The sequence below is a fragment of the Tripterygium wilfordii genome, chromosome 6, assembly GCF_013401445.1.
Source record: "Tripterygium wilfordii isolate XIE 37 chromosome 6, ASM1340144v1, whole genome shotgun sequence".
Taxonomy (NCBI): domain Eukaryota; kingdom Viridiplantae; phylum Streptophyta; class Magnoliopsida; order Celastrales; family Celastraceae; genus Tripterygium; species Tripterygium wilfordii.
This window is the reverse complement of record NC_052237.1, coordinates 9,229,935-9,250,274: the sequence shown is the minus strand read 5'-3', so window position 1 is coordinate 9,250,274 and position 20,340 is coordinate 9,229,935. Positions and strand designations below refer to the sequence as shown.

The following is a 20,340-nucleotide window of genomic DNA, read 5'->3' as shown; positions in this document are numbered from 1 at the left end:
ACTTCAGTAGAGGGGACTTCACTAGCTTGTAGATATGTTACCATACATCTACATACAAATAATGTAAAAGCGAAGAAAACAGTCCACAAACACAAACACAAACGCATCTGCTCAATACAGTAATCTGGACAGCCTAATCACACCGAGATGGAGAGCAATAAAAGACAGAAATTGAAAATGATATTGAATTTCACCCATAATTTCTTTGAGCTTGAAAAAGTATTTACAAGATTAAATTACATAGGAGAAATAAATTGATCTGTTGACAAGGAAAGAATGGCACACCATATGGAACAGGGAGCTGCATTGGCAGCATAAGTAGAAGTACAGCAGTGAATTCCAATAGCATAGATATCTCCAGCCAGAAACAGGTAAAGTCAGAGAAACTTTGATATAACATGACAAGAAGTCCAAAAGGCTTTAGAGGCAGCACTGAGAATAAGAGGGTTCTGATATATCCTGTTTGCAACAAAAACAATGTAATGAATTTACTGAATTAGTAAACATGAATTCCCAGAGTAGACGAATAACATATGCGAATGGCAATTGCATTGGTGGATGGATCTATAAGGAAGACACAGCAATGCAAATAGGCAAATAACGAAAAATAGATGAAAGAAATGCCCAGACAATAAGTAGGGACAACATGAGTCGCAAAGCAAAGCTTTAGCTGAGAATACCAGACCACAGGTTCATAACTTACCCAATGGCAGTAGCTCCCCAAGACGCAACATTATAAATAACTTTACTCCCATCCCATGCCTTCCGAAACTTTCCTTTTCTCTTTTTAACGGAGAATGTCTTGCTAAGTGCTGAAAGGTATATAGCATAGGAGGCTCAGTAGCCGATACCGTATAGGACAAATATTCTTCAATAAAAGCATAAAAGGAATTCAGAACAAAAAGGCTGCAGCTCATTATGTAACAAAGGAAAGAATTAAGTTACCTTCCTGGAGTTGATTTGGGGTCAAGTCCTGCAAACAAGCAAGCAACCACAGAGAAGAACATTAGGCACTTTGACTACAGCATATTTATTATCTAGCTAAAACGAAACAACATAGAATATAATTATGTAAATGACATAATTCTCAGACTGTGGATGGATTGTGCAGAGGGAAGCACATTTGGATTTTGGAGGCAGATGCTTAATTTAACAATTTGACATGAACTTCCAGAATTTACCCTTCCAAAAATTCCATTTGAATATTGAAGGTGTAATGATCAGTTTACACAACACTGTATACTCTCCTGTTCTCCCTCAAATGATCATTTTCTCCTCGTTATCATCTTCCTTCAAACTCCCATATGCATTGTTAATTTATTTTCATTGATTATCAAACAAATGCTAGATAACATTTAAATGTAACTCACTTGTACTATTGATAGAAAGAATACAATCCAAAAGAAGCCAAAAAATAGAAAGAAAATCAGCGACCACCTAGGCATGCATGCTATCTTAGATTGAATTGTAAAAGCTCCACTGTGAAGTTACAGCTGTTAGATGGAAAGATTATGACCATCTACCGATAGAGGGAAAATATAGGATGCAAGCAGTGCCTGACGATATCTTTCTTAATATGCCAATAATAAAGGATACTTAAAAATTAATACTTTTTTCCTATCACTCCATTGCATCACAAGAATCCAAGGGCCATGTGCCCTTGTAAACAACATAAATATATATATATATATATATATATATATATATATAAAACTATAACGGGAAGAATGCAACATCCGGGATATGAAACAAAGTAGAATGAAGTATTACAAATACAAAGGATATTTCTAAACCTTAATGAAATAAAGCAAAATGCTTGAACAGAAAACTTCACACATTTAAAAGCTCAGCAACTTTGCATACCTTAGTCTGTTTGAGAGACAACAAATATGCAGCCATGAAACAAGCAATGCCTTCTACAATATCTTCTTGCCTAACCAGAACATAATCTTCTTGATCCGAATCAGGATTTTCACCATCCCAAAGATCGTTTTCATTGATCATGTCCCAAGAACTACCTTCTTCTGAAAACATACCAGTACATTATCACTATTGGGCATTCAAGAGAACAACATAATTATTCTAGATCCAAGAATTAACTTCTCCAAAGCTTAAAAATAATATTAAGAAAAAAAATGTAATATGGAGTATGGAACAAGTCAAAAGGACATTAAGTCATGGTAGAAACCATCTTTTGATTCATACCAGTAACATTTGGAGGAACTGATGACTGAGCGTGCTCCAGTTTTTCGAGGAAATCAGGGCACTCAACTCTAGATTTGAGAAGATCACACAACTACATAGGGCAAGAGTACAAAAACAAAGGATATCTTTAGTCATAAATGTTTGAAAATCTTGAAAGTATAGCACTGACCATCGTGCACTAAATATACAAAGAGCAGAAAGTTAGAATGAGTATCTATGGGCTTTATCAATCTAGGTAGCAAGATCAGGGGAATAATGAAGACATCTATTCCTATTACTGTGCAAATGATGTCTGCAAATGTAAGTTCATGTCATTATATCCTCTGTATCTGGTATCAAATAACACATGCATTTAAGACTGGCTTAAATAAACAGAGTGATTGGTGCAACTACATACTAGAAAGCTTGATGCACCAAATGGAATTGTGTTTTATTGCTGTTAACAAAAAATGTTCAGATGACAACTTAATGCCACCTTTACCTTCACCAGTTCAACGTCTTAGAAAATTTTCTACCCAGAAGGTCGGAAGTGAAGAACCAATTTAAAAATGCCCATTTATAACAAAAGAGACAATTTTTATTCTTGCAAGGAAGCATGCCATTCTTACTATCAAACTAAATCGACCATCATAATCGTCACAGATAAGGTGACTTCCATGATTCGGCAACAATATGCCACACCTTTTACCAGCATTTGGTCAAGTTCCTGGACACAAACTCCTGCCCTGTCTTGATCAGTAAGCTTCATACTTTAACCTCCCTATCTACACGACAGTTATAACTTATAAATCATTGAAGAAAGAATAAGTATAAACAGACCACAACTAGTCTTCCTACCTCCTATAACAGCACATTCTCGTCTTAATCTTGGCCCACATTTACGGTTAAGTTTATCAGCATATGGTATCAATGCAAATATTTTACCGAAGCTACTTTGTCAAAGGAAAGTCAATGCTACATCCAGAGCGAATGCACAACTCACTAAAAACATATTAAACAGCAAGAAGACAATAAATTACAGAGAAAAACCTCCCCGCAAATAAATACTGATCGCTAAAAATGGTGGTGGAATAAAAACATATACTAGTCGGACAAAAATCGGTAGATCCAAATTCAGAGGCCTGCACATTAATCACTTTCACTTTGAGAAAATTCTTGGTTGAAATACCATATTTACATTTCAAGCCAAGCCAAAAAAGAAAAAATATTTTGCATCAAATATATCTCATAAGCTAATAATACAACTTCATTGTACAACACCCAAAAGAACTCAAGACATGAAAAGTCGACCCCAACCTCCTCATCCTCCTCTAGATTTTTCAGCTACTTTGAGTATATCATCAAACATAAAGACTAAAAACCATTCAACCAAAATATAAAATCCAACAAAGCACCCAAAACCCTAAGAAGTAAACAATACCTCATCAGCTTCTCGATCGCCAGTCTGAACCGACGAGTCTTCACGACTGGCCTCCCCTTGAGACTGCGGGCCACCATCGCTATCATCGTCATCATCAACACCATTCCCACTACTGAGCAATTCAAGGGCCCTATGGCACTGGTCAAGCACATGCTCCAATGTCTTCCTCTTTAAGCGAATCCGATCCTCCTCCGCCTTCTTTTCCCTATCCAAATCCATGCTGGGAACCACAGAATTGGAGCCGGAGACCTCGATTTCCATGCCCTAGAACCCCAAGTCTCTGTCTCTTTGTACTAACAAATACTAAATTATCTACCCTAAAAGAAACCTGAATTACAGTCCATGAGTTCGGTGATCCTAGAAATCGTCTCTGACGAGGAAGAACTCTTGGGACTCCGCATGTGCTGCTCTTTGTTTCTTTCCTTTTCTCTTCTTCTCCTTTTTGTTTTCTTATTCCATTTTTCGTTTTTTCTTCTGTTGTCTGCGCTGCAGCGCAGATTGCAGGCGTGTAGCGTGGAGACTCGGTGACGCCGCCTTCAGAATCAGGTCAGGTGTTTTATAATTGTTTATTTATTCTTTTATTTTAATAATATTAAAAAAAAACTAATTTTTTTATATCGTGGGATATTTTCTAAGACAATTCATCAAAACCTCCGGACCCTTCAACCACATCTTCAGAGATTCTCAACGTGGGATCAGGATAAGTCATTAGTATTTTATTAAGAGTGTGACTCTGAAGTGTTGGTGAAATGCTTGGAACCTAAAATCCATGAAAATTTACATGACATACAAAGAATCAATTTCGTCTCGAATCTCTTAAGATTAACAACAAAGCTTAAGATAATTTGATTTTCATTTTTTTTGTAAATTTTTTGAAAGCCAAACCTCCATGTGAGAGAAGGAGAAATATAGATTCATAAACCAAATTCAATTACGCTTTAGGTTTCGTGTAATTAGTGGGTTGAGTACAAATTTACAATTTTGTATAAAGTTCTAAAAATATTTTTGTCTTCTATTGGGCCTAGCAGATGATAGGGCTTGACCTTTACATAAATTTGGGCCTGGCAGTTGGCTGTACAAGTTCTGAGATGTTGGGTTAGGCTTACTTTTATAGCTTAACTATTTGGTGGGCTTGTGAGGGCCCAAATTCATAGTCCTAGATGGTAGAGACGATGTAGAAGCCTTTTAACTCAGGGAAATACTGAGCCTCATTATTTAAATAAAAAATTAATTAATTAAAGAAAATATATAAAAAATTGAACGGTTCTGATGATGTTCAAAAACTATATCGATTTTGATGATGTATCAGGTATTCAGAGTCCAGAGTCCAGTGACACTAGAGAGAAGAAAATTACTATGGGCGCCATTTTCTTGATTTTCCCTCCAACACGTTCTTCCTTGGAGGACGACTGAGGAGAGAGAGAGAGAGTGCTAAAAGTGCGGCTGACGTGTACAAGTGCGGCTGAGAAGGAGGGCCCCAATGCCCCCTTCTTTTTGGTTCTCTGTTGCTTGACCAACGGGTTTCCGTTGGAGATCAATTATGCGCGACACAAAGCAAATCAAACTCTCTCAACGCTTCCTCAACCTCCTTCTCCTCTTTATCTTCTTCCCATCAACAATCCATTCCATTCGATATCCTCTCATTGTTCTTCTTGGTAAACATCTCCATTGCATATGAACTTTGTGTGATTTTTTGATTTGGCGGATTCGTGTTGTGGTTAGGTTGAATGCGGTCGATTGTGTTTGTTTCCGGTCAGTGGCATTGCGAGATTGATCAATGTGAGTGATGCAGAAGCGGTTGATAATTGATCGCCAATCGCCTGGGATGTGACGGTTTTTGGATCCGATTAAATGGCTTCCAAAATAGAGAAAGAGAAAGAAGAACCATCTCAGGTACGACTTGTTGATTCAATTTGAAGTAATTCACTTTTACTCTCTAATGGAGAAGTGATTACATGAGCTTCCATTGCAAGGATTTCGGTGTTCTAGAATGTTTGACATGTGGTAAATTTATTGTTTCTATTGTCTTAATTAGGGAGGTGGTGGCGCTCCTGCTCCTCCCCCTCCGCCGCCTGGTCCACCAGATCATCTGCGTACTCGTGGCAACTCGGTAATTTTTATTTTTTTTCCTGTATTCTCCTGGCCTAACTTTTGTTTGGTCTCCGTTTTTGTTTTGAGTTTTTCTTTTCTCAACGGTGGGCTTTTTGTCATTGTATTTAAATCTCTACCCGCTCAAGCTTGTTTGCTATCGGAACCGTCTACATGAATCATCATTGGTATCCTTCGGTCATCACCATAATCATCAGTTAGAGTATTACATTCATAAATGTAGCTTAATTCACCCTTTGGTTGCTCACTGGGATTTGCATCTTAGAGTTGCATTGGTTACAGTGTAATTAGGTGCCTTTAGATTAACTCCTTTCATCCTATTTAATACTTTCATACTTTGTCAAACATTGCTTATTTTCTCACTTACCCTTATGGTTTTAATTTTTTAAATTTGCATTTCATAAGACTGTAGGAATACATCATCCATGAGCATGCCTATAATAAAACACATATATGTAGAGATTGAGCGGAAGTATACCTGATTTGGCCACGAATTTCCTTCTTGATCAACAACCTGCAAGATGAAGGCAAGACAGGGTCTTCCTCTCCTTTCTCCAAACCTTTTTGGGAAAACAAGGGGTTCTGTAGAATGTCAAGAGTGGAGAGGGGACCAAGCCTATACGTATATCTTTAGTGTGCCCCCCATTATGGGTCACATCATGCCTACACTTTTAATATTGCCCAAACTCATACGTTAACTCATGAGGTGTGTGTAAAGCCCATAACCACGTAAAATTGGGCATACCACATTGTCTCAATAGCTATAACCCTTGGTCCGTTTTATTAAGCTAAAATTCACAATTAAAGTAAGCCCACCTTATAGTTGAAACTTGGAATTATTCCAACAAAGACTGTAGAGTTTGTCAATTCTGAAGTATGACCTTTCGTGCAGGTCTTCAAGAGTGGCCCACTTTTTTTATCATCTAAAGGTGTGTTTCTTTCTTTTGTACACATTATCTCACACTGAATGCTGAAAGAATGATAATAACTTCAAATATGTTAAGACTTCCTCTGTTGGTAATGCTCTCTAAACCCCTTCTTTGCAGGCATTGGCTGGACGTCCTGGAAAAAGAGGTGGTTTATTTTAACACGTACTTCACTGGTTTTCTTCAGAAGTGATCCAGTAAGTAGTCCAATATCTTTAAAGACTTTAATCGTGCATCCAATTATGCATGCAAATTTCTATGTTTATCCTTACTATCTATAATCATGTTTAGCTTATTTAGCTATATCTATCGGCAATACTAAATTACCCCCGAGAAAAAAATGAACTGCTTAAAAGTTGTTTGATTGTCAGCTACTTGCATCAAACCGGAGTTGGTCTTTAAGCGTGATCTCCTCTCTCATAATTAAACAGTTGCCTCTAGAATCTTATTCTAACTAGCTTATTTAACATGAAATGTCATTCCATTTCCCTCAGCAACTAGAGCCTTTTGATGTTGGGGTTTGTTCATTGCTGTTTGTTGTGCCATTTAGCCCTTGCATTGCTTATTTATTGAAATATCATGTTGATTTCGAACACTATATTTTGATTTTGCTGGCAACAATTTGATTGTTGTCTCTATTGTGCAGTTTAGATATTCTAATGATGATTTCTTTTCCCTTGGAAATCACGTATTCCTTTACCATGACTTGGTACTAGAGATGCTTAGGGCTTTGATTTTAGTAGGGAAACAAGGATATGAAACTAGTGTTTTTGAGTACTTTCATTATCAGGGGGAAAAAAAAAGAAATTGAACATTAATTGTTTCTTGTTTTGTCTTTTAGTCTTTGATTTGCTGTGAAATTGCATAAGGTTTTGAACTCGCATGTGCTAGATTCCAATAGTGATTGGCTTTAACTTAATAATGATCTTCAACTGGTGATGTTTTTGACAGTCAAATATATAAAAGATATTTTACAGCTCTGGAGGGTGCCAAATTAATTATAATCGTCAGAATATTATACTTAAACAGAAATCAAGTGGTCAAATTTCATTTTTCCTGTCTAATAAAGTGTATCGTTCTTTATAAAGCCCACACAATTTGTTGGGTGCTGACCGCTGATTATTTATTTGGTATAAATATTTTAGGAGTAAAGAGCAACTGGTCTTTCATTTATTTTCAACTGGTGAAGGTTGCAATATCTAACAAGTTTGTCTCAGGTGCATCAATGATTGATACATCTTTTACTCAGATTTTACAAACACTAGCTTCCATTTGAGTTTGATGTAATTATTAGAATAGATGAGTGAATGGGCACTCTTACTTGAAATGGTTTGCCCCTGATAACATGTAGAATGTAAAGCTGTAAGTAGCCAAGACCTCTATTCTGATGTTGTAGAGAATCCTTATTCTGGTTATGGTATCTGTTTGCCTCTCTCTTTATCTTTCTCCGTTTGTGTGTGTGTGTGCGCGCGCTTGCATGTGCATGCATGTGTGTGTCATGTGGGTGTGTATAATTGTTATATTATTGAGATTTTGGTAGGTTAATATATCATTTCTTTACTATCCAGAGTGCCGTCCCTCAAAAGGGGGGTGAAGGGAATTTGACTCTTGGTGGAATTGACCTGGCTTGCTCTTTGAAATTGTAAATAGACTATTCTTTTGGCTTATTCCCATAGCTGTTACTAACTTTGAAATGCTATGCATAAATTTTAGTGTGGTTGTCAAAGCAGATAAAAAGCTCTTGACAGTTCTTTTTCCTGATGGCCATGATGGACGAGCATTCACTCTCAAGGTTCTCCAGTTCTTTTTATGGCTTGTGTGAAAGAAGAAAGGCTCTTTACATATGTGGTTACATGGGTGAACCTTTATGCTTCGTGAAAATATGTGAAAGAAAAGTTGGGTTAAGTTTGTAAAGTTTAAAACCTTGGTGCTAAAGTAGTACTATGCAAGACATGCCCCTTTTTGTTTAAATTTATAAATCTTTTAGGTGTGCAAAACTAATCTTGGTGTTTACTAATACGCTATGGTTATTGGATGCTGCAGGCTGAAACTTTGGAGGATTTATATGAGTGGAAGAATGCACTTGAGAGTGCTTTGGCACAAGCACCAAATGCTGCTCTTGTAATGGGTCAAAATGGTATTTTCAGAAACGAACAGGGTGATGCAGTTGATGGGTCTAAAGAAACATGTAGTCTCTTCTTTTGTTACACTATATATAAAATTGTTCAGTTTTTGAACCACACTTTTGCGTCTTTCTGTGCACCAAACATGTAGACTTACTTGCTTGAATACATCAAGAACGTTATTTTCATTTTAAAAGAGCATGAATTATTTCAGTGGTTATGTTTGTATAATTAAACTTCAGCGGGCAGAGGATTGCCTTTGCTTTTTTCTGAGTAAACTGAATTACTGAAATGCTCTGTGTCACTGAAATGTAACTTTTAATGCAGTTTTCTGCTTGCTTTAGTTTGTTATTTATATTTTCCTTTTCCTCTCTTCGGTTATTTAGTGTTAGTCATGACTAGTTTATTATGGCAGTATTTAATCTTATCTTTCTTCATTTCCTTGTAGTGAAGGATAGACACCCTATTATAAAGTCTACGGTCATTGGCAGACCAATTTTGCTTGCCTTGGAAGACATTGATGGAGCTCCATCTTTTCTTGAGAAAGCCCTTAGGTTCGTAGAAGAGCAGGGTGGGTTTTTTTTTTCATTTTCCTTTGGTTCATTACTTCTTATCTGCAATATTCTAGATGTGAAGTTCAGCTTATTTCTACTGCATATCATTATCGACTAAATTCCACATACATTTTCTATTTCTTTTAAGCAGGCAATATCTCATGCTTAAAAGATTGTGTGTGCACGGAAACATCATGATATCAGAGTTTCTACTATCCCACTGCACTTGAACATTTAATTTATGGGGGGTGTATTCTGTGACCCATGAACCTTGTTTCTAGGATAATAAATAATGTAGCTATTTTTATTTAATAGAAAATGGGAATGCTATGGAGAGTCAGATCTTCAGTAAAATTCCTAAGAGGGCATTGCATTTTAATGTTCTGCCATCATTTCCACAATATATGAGCACCATTCACCTTTGTTTGGAGAAACTGGTGAATAGGGTTTTATTAGATGCTAACCAGAGAATGATAAGAATAATCTTTGAGTTGCTATTATGCCAGGAAAAATCGTTCCGAGGGACATGTTTTACTGGATTTCTTCATGGTCAATACTGTGTAAGAAGACATCTTAGATTCTTAGTCCACTCTTCTTAGTGCTGGAAGTTGTGTGCGACTCACCGACTGAGCTTAGCCTTCACAACCTCTTAGTACTTTGACTCTTTTTTGGACATAAACCTTACTTTCGGTTGCTGGATTGGATTACGGCTGCTAGATCCTGGCCTTCTCGCTCTGTCCTGGATATCTGATCCTGATGTAATGCTCAAACAAAAGGGGAAGAAAGCTTTCTTGGCCATTTATTTTCTTGTGTGATTGGGCATTTGAGCGCTCAAAGTTAGTGTTAATGTTTGAATATATTTTTGGTTGAAGATATACCTGATGGCGTTTGATTACAATTGCAGATTCACCTCTTAATTAAGGATACTTCATAATTCTTCCATGACCAACAATGTGTCCTTTTTTTGATAAAAAAGATGTGCTCATTTAAATAATGTCGGTTAGCATCTTTACTTATTGTTTTATGAATGGATAGGTATATTTAATTTTTCCGATCTGATCATTTAAAAAATAATATATAACAGGAGTCAGAGTAGAAGGAATTTTACGACAAGCAGCAGATGTTGATGATGTTGAACATCGAGTTCGGGAATACGAGCAGGGTCTGTAGAACACTGCATCCTTTATGAATCTTTAAATTTTATGTTTATTATCGAACATGGTCTAAAGAGACCATGTCCTTTTCACATCACATTATGATTCATTGAAAGTCTGAAGTCATGGTTTAAATTTAATAGAAGGAAATGAAAAATCTCTACAGTTCTAGAGTATCATAGATAAAATTTACATTTTCCTATGGAGTTGTTCCATTTCTTAATAGTTTTACGGCATGCATTATAATTTAGGAAAAAGAGAATTTTCTCTGGAGGAGGATCCACATGTGGTTGCTGATTGCGTCAAGGTATCATCATTTGGTCTCAATTTGGCATTTTATTGTGAATCCTGTAACTATCTTGGAATTATGGCCCCATTTAACGTCTTCACAAAATTCTTCAGTACGTCCTCCGCGAGCTGCCATCATCTCCAGTCCCTGCATCTTGCTGCAATGCACTACTAGAAGCATGCCGTAAGTCTTTTCTAGAAGTGTTTATCAATTTAGTTTTCTGCATTTTTGTTGCTTGAGAGATTAGATATAGTTACAATACAAAAAAAATATATATATATATATATGTATATTGTTGGTAAATAGTGTTGGACTCTATATACCAACAATTTAGCTCAAAAAATGGATGCAAGAGGGTATTATATTGCTCGTATGTGCTGAAATGCGTGTCTACTTGTCCAAGAAGTTTCCTTTGGGTTGTTGGAAGAAAATCTTAGGTGAACATTTACTGTAGTTCTCAATTAACAATCCCATATATCTTAAGCAATGTAATGAAATATATGTTGGGTATTGTTGTGCAATGAAATATATGTTGGGTATTGTTGTGCAATGTAATATATGTTGGGTATTGTTGTGCTCCATTTTCTTCATGTAACGCTACTTTTAGATGTCTTCAGTTTTTTGTTTTTTGTTTTTTATTTCTTCTTTCTTTAACATCATTTCATATTCTCCTTCATTTTAATTATAATTATAAAATTTCATGATGACCAGGAACTGATCACGGCAGTAGAGTCAATGCAATGCGTGCAGCAATTTGTGGAACCTTCCCTGAGCCAAATCGTCGCTTGTTGCAGAGGTAGTTAATAATAGGGATAGTTGAGGTTTTGTCTTATATCTCATTTGTATTTCACCACAGGTATTTATTACTTGAAAATAGTTTCTTCTATTTTCTCTTTATACAATTAATTGCCATCAAGTATTCTTTCCCTTGTTCTGCTTGTCCTGTTCAAGTGCTTGTTGTGCTTCAAATATGATAAGGACTATTGAAATGCATGTGAGCTATTTATATGAAAACTTGAAAGCTCATCTGTAAATGGTAGTTTTAGGATCTTGATATATGACAGTGCAATGAAGTTGACCTGTCATGTTTATTAGAGCTTTATCACTACTATTCTCATCATATTGCATATGTTCATTTAAAGTAGCAAAAGTTGTTGAAACAGTAGTCAAACTGATGAGAACCCTTTGGCAAGCCCTAAGGATTAATGACAAAAGTACCCATGACAAGGTGGACCCCTGAAGTATTATGGTGCCTTTGGGCGTGGTTAGCGAGGCGAGCAAAGGACTGTTGGCTAGCGAGGCGAGCAAAAGACTTTTGGCTAGCGATGATGTTTTGGCTAGCAAAGGTGTTTTGACTAACAATGATGTTTTGGCTAGCGAAGATGTCTGGACTACCGATGATGCTAAGGCTAGCGATGATATTTTGGCTAGCGATGGTGTCAGGGCTAACGAAGGAACAACCCCAGCAGGAACCATGGGCGTGGCTAGCAAGGCGAGTAGAGAGATGCCACTGGTGTCGCCAAGCAAGGAACAAGGGGCGGGCCTAAGCACTATGGAGATAAGGCGAGTGAAAGCAGGTCCAAGCATTTATGTGGCATGGCGAAAAAAACCAAGTGATCCGGACGGGTGTCAGTCCTTGATTGGTTCCGTCAATCTCTAGGGCAACCTTAAGTTAGTATAAATAAAGCATGACTTGTAGGGTTTAGGTTTTATCCAGAAAATAGAATTGAGAAACAGCACAGCCGCAAGGGGAACGCATTGTTTGAATCGGAACTTCAGAGTGTTTTACTTTGATTTTCTTGGGCTAGACTTGAACCCTTCCATAGGTTCTTGTTTAAAGTTCGGTGGTTCATTGTACTCTTGGTTTGAATTACTTGGGCTAGTGAGAAACCCAACCATAGGTTTCGATCTAGAGATTGTATTAGGACTTCGTGCAAGTTCCATCAATCAAATATATATATATCCACTTTCAGTCATTGTTCTTATTTGGAGTTGTTTGGGTGCTTGGTGTTGTTCGGAGTTGTTTGGTGTTGGATATGGAATCAGTTCCTCATCACAAACCTTACCATTTTGCTTCTGAACCTCTATCTATGTTGATCCCATTTCTTGGATTCTGGTAAAATTTAGTGCATATCCTGGTGTCTTATGATCTCTTGTTTGGATAAGAATGACGCTCTCCCTCATTCTTTTTTCTTCTGTTGATCTGGAATCTAGTTGACATGTCATGTTTTGTTTTGTTTCTTTGTTCCTTTATTCAGAATTCTTATGATGATGCAAACTGTGGCTTCTCACAAGGCTGATAACAGAATGAGCAGTTCAGCCGTGGCAGCTTGCATGGCACCCTTACTTCTTCGTCCTCTTTTAGCTGGTGATTGCGAAATTGAAACCAACTTCAATGTAGGTGGCGATGGTTCTATTCAGCTTCTACGAGCTGCTGCTGCAGCTAACCATGCTCAAGCCATCGTTATTACATTGTTGGAGGAGTATAACACCATATTTGGGGTAAGCCATAATTATTTTTATGTTGCTTCTGTGTTGGGTTCCTGTTACAACAAATAGATGTGTTTTTGGATTATAATTAGTGTGTCTCTCATACCAGGCATGAACTGTAAGTTGTTCCTTTGTTGAATCTTTGTAATTATTTGGAAGCCTTTTTAAATCCCTTTTCTGTAAGGATTTTGAGCAGTTTGAGAGGACATAATTAACTATCTTTCTGTAACTATTTAGATTAGTCTAGTGAAAAAAAAATTGCTTGATGTCATTTGGTGGGAGAAAGTGTCAGCTTCAAGGCATATTTTTATTTGTATTTGATATCTAAGCTCAACATGCACTGATAAACTGATATTCTTTAGGCAAGATATTGACCATTTTCTTAAAGTTGTTGGTAGCGAGAAACCTAAAGAGTCCACTCTCTCTCTCTCTCTCTTCCTCCTCTTCATAAACGATTAAGAAGACAACACTAAGAGAAATAGGTCTTTACAGCCTAACAGAGTAAATAATTATTGGCCAGCGCTACATGCCTAAATCTACATCAATGCGTTCCTTATAATATCTTTTATATCATCTGTAACCGCTTCAATGATATTGTCTTCAGTTCCATGACCCAGTATTGTGTCTGCAGGAAGGTTCTATGTCCCCTGAACTATTCTCTGACACAGAAGAGAGTGGTAGTGAGGCTGAGGAGGCAACTGATGATGATGAGTCCTATGAAGATGACGAAGATGATGATGCAACAGAGGGTACTGATGTATACACGGTTGATGATCTTGAGAATGCATCTAGTGGAGCATGCAGTAATAGTGGTGAGTCTGGAGAAGAGGATATCCATGATGACAAGGTACGTTAACATAATTTATAATTCCTAAACTGGTGGTTAATCTAGTCATCCATAGGCTTTCTTGAATTTGTATGCCGAGTCTTTCTTTTTGCTCAGACTGAATGAGGTAACTTTGGATTTTAAGTAGTCATGAAATTATATTTGGTTTGTCTTTTAAAGTGTATCTATCATCTTGCAATATGTACATGGTTTGTGGCATCATTTGGTGGTGAAGAAATTCATTTAACTTAAAAGTTTATGTCTTTAAATTTCTTCTGGAAATTATAGTGTCCACATTGTAACTAGATAATGTTTTGTATCAGTATAATCGCTGATGTTTGCAGAGCAACTGTTCTGTTAAGGTCGCAATCAGTTACTCCCTTTGTATACAGAAGGGATATTCTTTATGATAATGCTCATAAATGTTGTTGTATTATATGCTTTGTCTGATATGTCTTGTTATACATTGATGTTTTCATGTGATAACTAGTGTTTTCTTTTTGCTGAAAGGAAATATAGGGCAAGAGACGTACTAATTAAGATAAATGATGATGCAGAGTGTTGATGATTTTAGCTCGGATTCTATGTCCCCCAAGGTACACACTGATTCTAGAAACAATAAGGAATTGTCATCAAGGGATCATCAAACCACACAGACTCAACATGAAATTGTACAAGAGACAGAGAGTTTAGCCAATCAAAATGCCAATAGGTTGGCAGAGGAGAAAGCAGACAACTCTGAACTATCATATAATGCTTTTGTTGTATCGAGTTTAGAGTGTAATGTGCCTGATCCTAGTCCATTGCCACAAATTCAAAAATCAACAACAATTTCAAATGGACCGGTGCAAAGTTGTAGGCGTCCCACTGTTTGGGGATGTACCCCTGTAAGGAACTTTTTTTCCAACTCTTATAGACTCCCTTTGAGGTCTTGCATGAAGCATAATGAATGTCTTTTTCAACCAGAGCTACCGTTTACCTTTTTTTCCCACAGCTTCTCTGGAGATTCTTGGTTTTGTTGATTTTTTTCAATGATCTTTGTCAATATTTGTAAAAAAAATATGTTCCTATTCTAATTCTTAGCCTTTTGGCTTGAGCTCAGGCAAAGAAGAACCTTTCGATGGAATCTATTGATTATCCCGTTGAAGATGAGTAAGTGATGCATATATTACTGTGAAAAGAAGTCATTTTTCTCTCTCTGTAATGTGTAATATTCTGTTATGTATATATACGCAAGTTTTACCTTTTAGTATATATATATATGGAATGTGGTGGACAAAACTATGGGCAGTTTTTGATAGTTATCAGATCTTTGTATGTGGGGAGCAAAGATTTCTTTGTTGTTTGGCACAGAAAAAAGAACCCTGGACAATTATGAACAAGGGAAGAAGGACTTCTTGGGGTTAAAGATTATGGTGATGTCTTTGTGAATAATTTAGCAATAGTGTATTTTCGGGCTACTTAATTGGATTTGGAGATGCACTATAAAAAGAAAATGCTTTAAATCCTTGTCATTTTAGAGCTTTTAGAGAATCAGGGAATACTGGTAAATGCTGTTGAAGACCTTGAAGAATACAGTTGTTTTTTGTCGTCAGTTAGTTCCGTCAATTAAGGGAACAGAAATTATTAGTTAAAATGCAAGGTTATAGAATTCCCATGCTTCAATTGTAATGTGTTTTCTTTCTCGTTCTCCATTCTGAGATATATGAAGTATAATCAGATATAAGTTTCTTTCGTACTTTGTTAAATCCTTTCCTTTCCTTTTCTTTTGGTGGGGGAGTGGGCAAGTGTTAGCTGTCATCAGATATTTTTTGAGCTCTGCTGAGTTTAGCTTTAATATGTTTTGTTCATGAATCATGATGGCACTTAGTTCCTGTGCCATTAGTTCTTATGTATTTTTAAAGATTTTATTGACCGACTGCATAGGCATTAGCATTTTGTCGAGGATGAAGCATTTGTTTACATTTTAATGTATTTTATTTCAGTTGAGAAAGATATAAAAACCAGTTTCTTGAATTGAGTATTTTAAATTGACCTGCGTTTGTTTTATGTATTATCTTTTCCGTCCATAAACAGACTTGAAGTCCAGAGGCTAGAAGCCACTAAAATTGACTTGCAAAACAAGATTGCAGAAGAGGTATGAGATGATGGATATCTCTTTTTGTCTCTCATATGTGAGGTTTTTTTGAGCAATCCAATCTTGATTCATTCTGTTCTCGTAGGTTAAAGGTAATGCGGCTCTACAAGTCAGTTTGGAAAGGAGAAAGAATGCCTTGCATGAGCACCGTTTAGCTCTTCAGCAAGACGTATGTTCCATATGGTAGAATATGTGTGCTTTTTTTTCCTCAAAATTCCTCCATGTTTCTCTCTATCCGCAGTGATAATTGCTTTGATGCCTAGGTGCTCTAGACATTGCAGACATGTGTTAAAAATTTTGACAGAAGTTTATCGTTTCATTGTTCTTGACATCTTGTTCTCCAGTCAAGACAATCACCAACATTACTATTAAAAGGACAGAAGTTTCAGTCCTGAAGAGCTTCTGAAAATTTTTTTTTTTTTTTTTTTGCCCATGGAAGAGGAATGGAATTAGGGGTGCGATTGGAGATTTTTAGAAATACATAATAGCAAAACACCTCCATGAAGGCCCTAGGAAATACATGAGAGCCTTCTTGACTAGAGTACATGATGACACCATATGCTTGTATCTTGTATCTATTTCATTTTGATCTCTTTCTTCACTGCTTATATCTTTTATTTGCATGGCAATGAGTGAAAGGCCTTTTTTACTTTTGGTGACTTGAGGTTATTTGTAGAATGGAATGAAAAATGTTTAAGTGGGATTTGAAGGAATTGTCTATTTTCAGTAACAACTAGCGAGAATTGTGAGTGATTTGATGGATTGCGGGAGAATGTTTGGATTCTGGAAATGGAATTACATTGTTTCAACGTGTTTTTTCATTAATCACTTTTATTCATGAAAATTAGTACCTATGATTGCTTTAGAATGCCTGATATTTAGTTGATTTAAAAGGATTTAAAGATAATCTGGAAGCTGACTAATCTTATTGAGTTGATTTAGTTTTAAAAATGGGCATTCTTGCAGGTGGCAAGACTACAGGAACAGTTGCAAAAGGAGAGAGAGAAGAGGACAGCGTTGGAATTAGGACTTGACACATCTCAACAGCCACGACAAGTTGCAGACACTATTGATGAAAAGGTTAGTTTCCTCAAAGTTTTATAACGTAATTAATCTTGACATGTCCTTTACCAAATTATAACTTGGAAATTCCCGAAGACGAAAGCACAGCTTGACGAAATAGCAGAGGCAGAGGTAATGAATTTTGAGCAGAAGGTTGATGATCTAGGGACGCCACTGAATCAACAGCGAGGCCAAAACCATGGTTCCATCTCTGGTTCATGCAATTGGAATCCTCCAGTGAAAGTGTGAGCCCTTTGTGCATTACCTCTTGTTATTCCTTTTTAATATTAGAATATTCCTGTGGTTGCATGTTTTGGGATGGGGGAATTTTTTTGGCTGCTTCGCTGTATAGTAACAGTGCAAGTGAGTGAGCCTGGCTGGTGCCACAAGCGACAATATGCGGAAGGGTGGTCAGCTTTTTGTCTGGAACGGGCATTTATTTCGTCTCCTTGTTTAATTTATTAATTTTTAAAATATTTTCTGCTGCAGGAACGATAAACAGAAGGATGCTGAAGACACTTCTAGTTCACATCCCATTGGGAGGTCTGCAAGTAAGGTAATTTTATCTTGCAGATTTTCGATTAGATTTTCATTTTCTTTCATTATTCTCGAAGTACAGGTGCGATTTGTGGAAATGTGGATAAGAAGGTCTACGTGCTTGATGACTAGCCTATTCAGTTGTTTCAAACTTTCTAGATCCATTTTCATTGTTTCTTTCTTTTACATAAATTTACTACTGCTTTTGGTGCTCCTATGAAGTGAGCTTGTTAAGTATTTGAATTGTCAGTCCTTGGCTCAGCTGTTCGACCATACAATTCAAGCCGGTGTGGCAATTGCTCAGGCTTGTTTGCATTGCAACCAAGGTTGATGCATGAAGATGAGATTGATTGACTGAGTAGAGAATAAGCCTGAATCTTTCCTGAATGTCTTTCTGAAAAACTGATTGCCATCTTTCAACTCACAGTTCACAAATTGTATGTTCTTCATGATGAGGACCATTGAATTGACATTAGGATTTTGTTGTGTCAGGATAATCATGTGGATGAAGCAGATATTGGGAATCAGAAGCAGGAATCATTTTCTTTACCAGATAAACATCCACAACAAAACCAGCAGATGGATCCAGTACGCAATAACAACTCCAAGTCTGTTTCGACGACTCCTAATTCTTCTACTGGAAAGCAGGTAGTAGGAAGGCCAAATGCAAGCAATTCCAAGCGGTCTGGTAACAGGAGTGAGGTAGCCTTTAGTATGATGTAATTTCTATAAACCATGTTGTGATCTTATGGAATTTGGCTCAGAAACTTTTACTTTCTGATTGTGGTGGGGGATTAAGGGCCCTGTGTCAAGATGATCACTCTCTGTTTTCATATCGTAAGTCCAAATTATATTTGATCTTTCACCGAGTCAGTGAGTTGCTTTCATTGCAGTTTTTATTACCTTAGGTTTTGAAGAATCAAGATTGTTATTAGTCCAAAATGTGTTGATACTATCGATATGTTTAAGCTGGACGAACTTTTGAATCTTCGGTTATATGGTGAGAGATAAAAAAAAAGTACAAATAAATTGGGATATGATTTTTTAAGGCCATATTATGTTGCAGGGGCTAGAATTCCTTACATATTAAGATTTTATACATATGGCCAATACTTATTCATTTGCTAATGGCAGGGAACAAATTCCACTACTTCTGCACTATCAAAGTTGACAACCCGACTCAACTTTCTGAAGGAACAGCGAAGCCAGATTACGAACGAACTGCAGAATATGGACAAAGGCCGAAATTCAGGTCAAGATGTCTCAAACATGGATAGAGGTCAAGGTTCTGATAGTCGTCATCAGTCACTACAAAACCAAGACAAGGACGAAGATTTAGTTCATCAAGAAAAAGAGAGAATTGGATAATGGTCATCCCCTTCAGACCCAGAGAAAGGGTTAGGAATGGAAGGCCAGTCACGCCAGAATTCAGAAAGAAAAAAAAATTGACAGTCTCATGGTCAGAATCTGGATGGAGGCAAAAGTTCAGGATATTCACATCTCGTTCTTGACAGAGAAAAACTCTCAAGGCAATGCGCCGAATGCTCCTGGATTAGAAGGCCATCCAGACAATATATGTAGATAATGACGGAGCTTGTTGGATGGCAATGCTCCAAAGTTGATTTTGATCTCCATACTCACAGGACATACTTAAATGTCCTGAAACCCCATAAGCCAGGGGTGTGCACAGAAGAACCATCCCAGCTTGATTTAAGCTAAATTATCTGTGACCTTAGCTGCTAATTTTTCTGGGTTAGAGTGGAGGCAGGGTTGAATACATCTTTTGTATGGGTAAATCCAGTTTTTTTAGTTAATTGTAGAGTGTGAGTGTAAAGATTAGTTAGGACCTGGGATCAAGCTACTGTTGGAGCTTAAGATAGGGAAACGCTCGTTTAACCTGACCCCAGCACCTTGTGGGTCTTGTTTAATGACAGCAACTGCACACAAAACATTTTTATTAGACTGGGTTCCATCGCTGACATTAGAAGGGTCTTCAAAACAGTCGTTTTTTTTTTTTGGCTTGATAGCTTTAAGTAGGGCTGGGATTGGGTCGGTTTTATCGACTTCTACCGCCCGGCCGATATCAATTATCAACCGGCCCACGTGATCAGGCCGTTAATATCATCCGACCCATGTATAGATGGCTTGGTTGATAGTTTTTAAAATACCGTATCATCGGTTGGTCGATAATTACTATTTTAAAGAAAATAAAAAATAGTATAAAACATTAGTTTTTAATTATTATTATTGAAATAAAATTGTTAGTTTTGTTATTGTTATCGACCAACCAACCCATTATCGGGCTAGCCAATAATCAATCATCAATCGACCCGAAAATGTCGGTTGTCAACCGACATCCGACCCATAAAAGTCGGGTCGATAATGATTTTTCCATTTGATCAAAATCGGTTGGTTGGGTCGGTTGCATTATCGATCGATAATGCAACCGACCCGACTCAGTCTCAGCCCTAGTTTTAAAATTTGAACAATTGGGCCTCGTGTATTGGG

At 37.0% G+C, this 20,340-nt stretch overlaps 2 protein-coding genes across 9 annotated transcripts; one reads left to right on the top strand and one right to left on the bottom strand.

Moving 5' to 3' along the window:
* Window positions 1–150: 150 nt before the first annotated feature.
* LOC120000783 lies at window positions 151–4,160 on the bottom strand. Its single transcript, XM_038848913.1, has 6 exons — window positions 3,626–4,160; window positions 2,206–2,296; window positions 1,864–2,024; window positions 946–973; window positions 704–812; window positions 151–459 (listed from the first exon to the last, which is right to left on the bottom strand). The coding sequence occupies exons 1-6, from the start codon at window positions 3,884–3,886 to the stop codon at window positions 378–380; spliced, it is 732 nt and encodes a 243-aa protein (XP_038704841.1). The 5' UTR covers window positions 3,887–4,160; the 3' UTR covers window positions 151–377.
* Window positions 4,161–5,169: 1,009 nt separating this feature from the next.
* Window positions 5,170–19,811, top strand: LOC120000781 (rho GTPase-activating protein REN1-like). Of its 8 annotated transcripts, XM_038848910.1 has the most exons (23): window positions 5,176–5,518; window positions 5,661–5,735; window positions 6,627–6,663; window positions 6,781–6,857; window positions 8,229–8,302; window positions 8,374–8,452; window positions 8,704–8,848; window positions 9,232–9,354; window positions 10,422–10,499; window positions 10,743–10,798; window positions 10,894–10,963; window positions 11,492–11,576; window positions 13,039–13,282; window positions 13,902–14,117; window positions 14,654–14,983; window positions 15,199–15,248; window positions 16,173–16,233; window positions 16,319–16,402; window positions 17,200–17,313; window positions 17,392–17,540; window positions 17,785–17,851; window positions 18,325–18,534; window positions 18,967–19,811. In XM_038848910.1, exons 1-23 carry the CDS (start codon window positions 5,477–5,479, stop codon window positions 19,198–19,200), a joined length of 2,700 nt encoding a protein of 899 aa, XP_038704838.1. In that variant the 5' UTR covers window positions 5,176–5,476; the 3' UTR covers window positions 19,201–19,811. The 8 variants fall into 8 exon arrangements, 7 of the variants coding, with proteins under 7 accessions (XP_038704835.1, XP_038704838.1, XP_038704832.1 ...); XR_005468654.1 differs by lacking the exons at window positions 8,229–8,302; window positions 8,374–8,452 and adding an exon at window positions 18,726–18,832 and having other exon boundaries at window positions 5,170–5,518; window positions 18,967–19,107; XM_038848907.1 differs by lacking the exons at window positions 8,229–8,302; window positions 8,374–8,452 and having other exon boundaries at window positions 5,170–5,518; window positions 18,726–18,974.
* The last annotated feature ends 529 nt before the right edge of the window (window positions 19,812–20,340 follow it).

What these genes read in the sequence shown, in the direction of transcription:
- LOC120000783 (XM_038848913.1), bottom strand. Translation starts at nt 3,886, where the DNA reads ATGGAAATCGAGGTCTCCGGCTCCAATTCTGTGGTTCCCAGCATGGAT. An exon ending in GCGATCGAGAAGCTGATGAG is followed by an intron (nt 2,297 to 3,625) that starts GTATTGTTTACT and finishes TGCCCTATGTAG; the next exon opens with TTGTGTGATCTTCTCAAATC. An exon ending in CCCAAATCAACTCCAGGAAG is followed by an intron (nt 813 to 945) that starts GTAACTTAATTC and finishes TATACCTTTCAG; the next exon opens with CACTTAGCAAGACATTCTCC.
- LOC120000781 (XM_038848910.1), top strand. Translation starts at nt 5,477, where the DNA reads ATGGCTTCCAAAATAGAGAAAGAGAAAGAAGAACCATCTCAG. An exon ending in TTTTCTTCAGAAGTGATCCA is followed by an intron (nt 6,858 to 8,228) that starts GTAAGTAGTCCA and finishes TTTACTATCCAG; the next exon opens with AGTGCCGTCCCTCAAAAGGG. An exon ending in TGCACTACTAGAAGCATGCC is followed by an intron (nt 10,964 to 11,491) that starts GTAAGTCTTTTC and finishes CATGATGACCAG; the next exon opens with GAACTGATCACGGCAGTAGA.